Raw genomic sequence first — 1,837 nt, forward strand, 5'->3', positions numbered from 1 at the left:
CCAAGTGGGAGGTTATATTTGTTTAAAGGAGATGGGGACGAAGATAAGGATGGGGGAGAGTGTGAAAGGAAGTAAAAATGAAACTGAGCGGGAACCCTGACCCGCCTGGCATTTATCTGGGCTGGGCACAGCCTGACCACCCTTCCACATGTATTTCCATATACCCTCACCTCTCCTGCCCTATCTTTTTCCTCCTTACTGGCCTTGAGGGAGCTTGTATAAAAGGCATCAGGGGAGCATGAAAAGTCACATTGCTGCAGACTTCTAGGCAGCAATACACCCTCACGCTGAGGTCTCCTGTCTCTAGGAACGACTCCAGCTTCATCTTCTCCACCATGAGCCTCAGACCTAATGCCGCCTCCTCCTGTACCTGCACCAGCCCTCTCCGGGTCCTACAGGGGCTGCTAGTGCTATCTCTGCTCTTGACCACGCTGCTTCCCTGGGCCGCAGGAGAAAGTAAGAGAAACTCCGGGAAAACTGAGGGTGGAGCGTCTGCTGCCCTGCAGTAGTTTGGGGGGCAGGTGGTAGGGAGGAGGACCCTGCCCTGGTTCTCCTGGGGCGGGAGACAGGTATTATACTAGTAACTCTAAGCGGCAAGGAGATGCTTCGTGGGCACTCTGCTAAGGTACTTTACTGAAGGTTTGAAGATGATCGTATACCCAGTGGCTTTATGAGAGAGGTACAGTTAATGAACAAGGAGACTAAGGAAACAAGTCAAGAGATAAGATCTCCTCAACAATCGCAACTGCTAATGGAGCCACACTTTCTACCCTAGCTCAAAGTGTGGACAGGAAGAAGTTCTTTGAACTTTACTGCATGTGTTTGAAGACCGTCTCTGGCATTCATCCAAGTAACATCCAAAGTTTGGAGGTGCTCAGAGCAGGACCCCATTGTGCCAACGTTCAAGTGATGTAAGTCTCTGCTTCTGTAATCATTGCCTCATTGGGCGTTAGGGAAACACTCTTCCCTCCCTGTCAACTCTATTGTATCCAGCCCTTCTGAGAGTCCCGCCAGGGCACTCACACAAAACTCCATTCCCTCTTGCAGAGCCACACTGAAGAATGGGAAGAAAGTCTGCCTGGACCCAGAAGCTCCCAAAATCAAGAGAATAGTCCAGAAAATTTTGGAAAGCCATGGGCCAACAGCTTAATTGGTTCACTTTGTCAAACCTTTTTATCTCCCAAGAATGGGAGGAGTTTGAAGGCTTAACTTTCTGGAGTTCTTATTTATCCAAAATTCCTCTTCGTATTGTGTTAAACTTTGGATATGTTTTCCATTCTGCCTCAAAAAGTTACATGGTATTCTGAGAAGCCTGGTTAGTAGATGACAGAGAGAAGATGACAATAAGCAAACTTACTTTCAAAATATAATGTATGGTTTATTCCCTAACTCTTGATTAAATGTGGCACTCTGCTTTGCATTCATTTATTTAAAATTTTCTTTTCAAATACTTACATGTGCATTAACCTATCTGGCTCTACCTAACTGTTAGACTAGCTATGCCCATGATGATTAATACATTCCATAATGGTCAATGGTATTCGGAATTACACAGAGCCCAGAATAGAGCACTTGCTCAAGAAATGTTTGCTAATTTATTTAGGTGCTTAATGGAGTTTTTTATTGTCTTAGTCTTAGGATGTCTTGTTTCAAAGCATTTTGTGAAAGATATTTCTAGCGTTTATTTTAGCCTTCAAACCCTAAAAATAATAAAGTTGTAGAAAGTGAGTCGTGTAAGCAGTGGTTATTTATTTTAAAGAGAATATATTTAATATGAGTAGAATAAAAAACATATGATGAGGGTTGCCTGGGTGGCTCAGGCGGTTAAGTGGCTGCT

General features: G+C 44.2%; 1 protein-coding gene across 1 annotated transcript; it reads left to right on the forward strand.

The window, feature by feature from the left end:
* Nucleotides 1–335: 335 nt before the first annotated feature.
* Nucleotides 336–1,600, forward strand: LOC113924732 (pro-platelet basic protein). Its single transcript, XM_027598889.2, has 3 exons — nucleotides 336–456; nucleotides 776–911; nucleotides 1,048–1,600. Exons 1-3 carry the CDS (start codon nucleotides 336–338, stop codon nucleotides 1,148–1,150), a joined length of 360 nt encoding a protein of 119 aa, XP_027454690.2. The 3' UTR covers nucleotides 1,151–1,600.
* The last annotated feature ends 237 nt before the right edge of the window (nucleotides 1,601–1,837 follow it).

This window comes from Zalophus californianus, chromosome 2, assembly GCF_009762305.2.
Source record: "Zalophus californianus isolate mZalCal1 chromosome 2, mZalCal1.pri.v2, whole genome shotgun sequence".
In the NCBI taxonomy this organism is placed as follows: Eukaryota; Metazoa; Chordata; class Mammalia; order Carnivora; family Otariidae; genus Zalophus; species Zalophus californianus.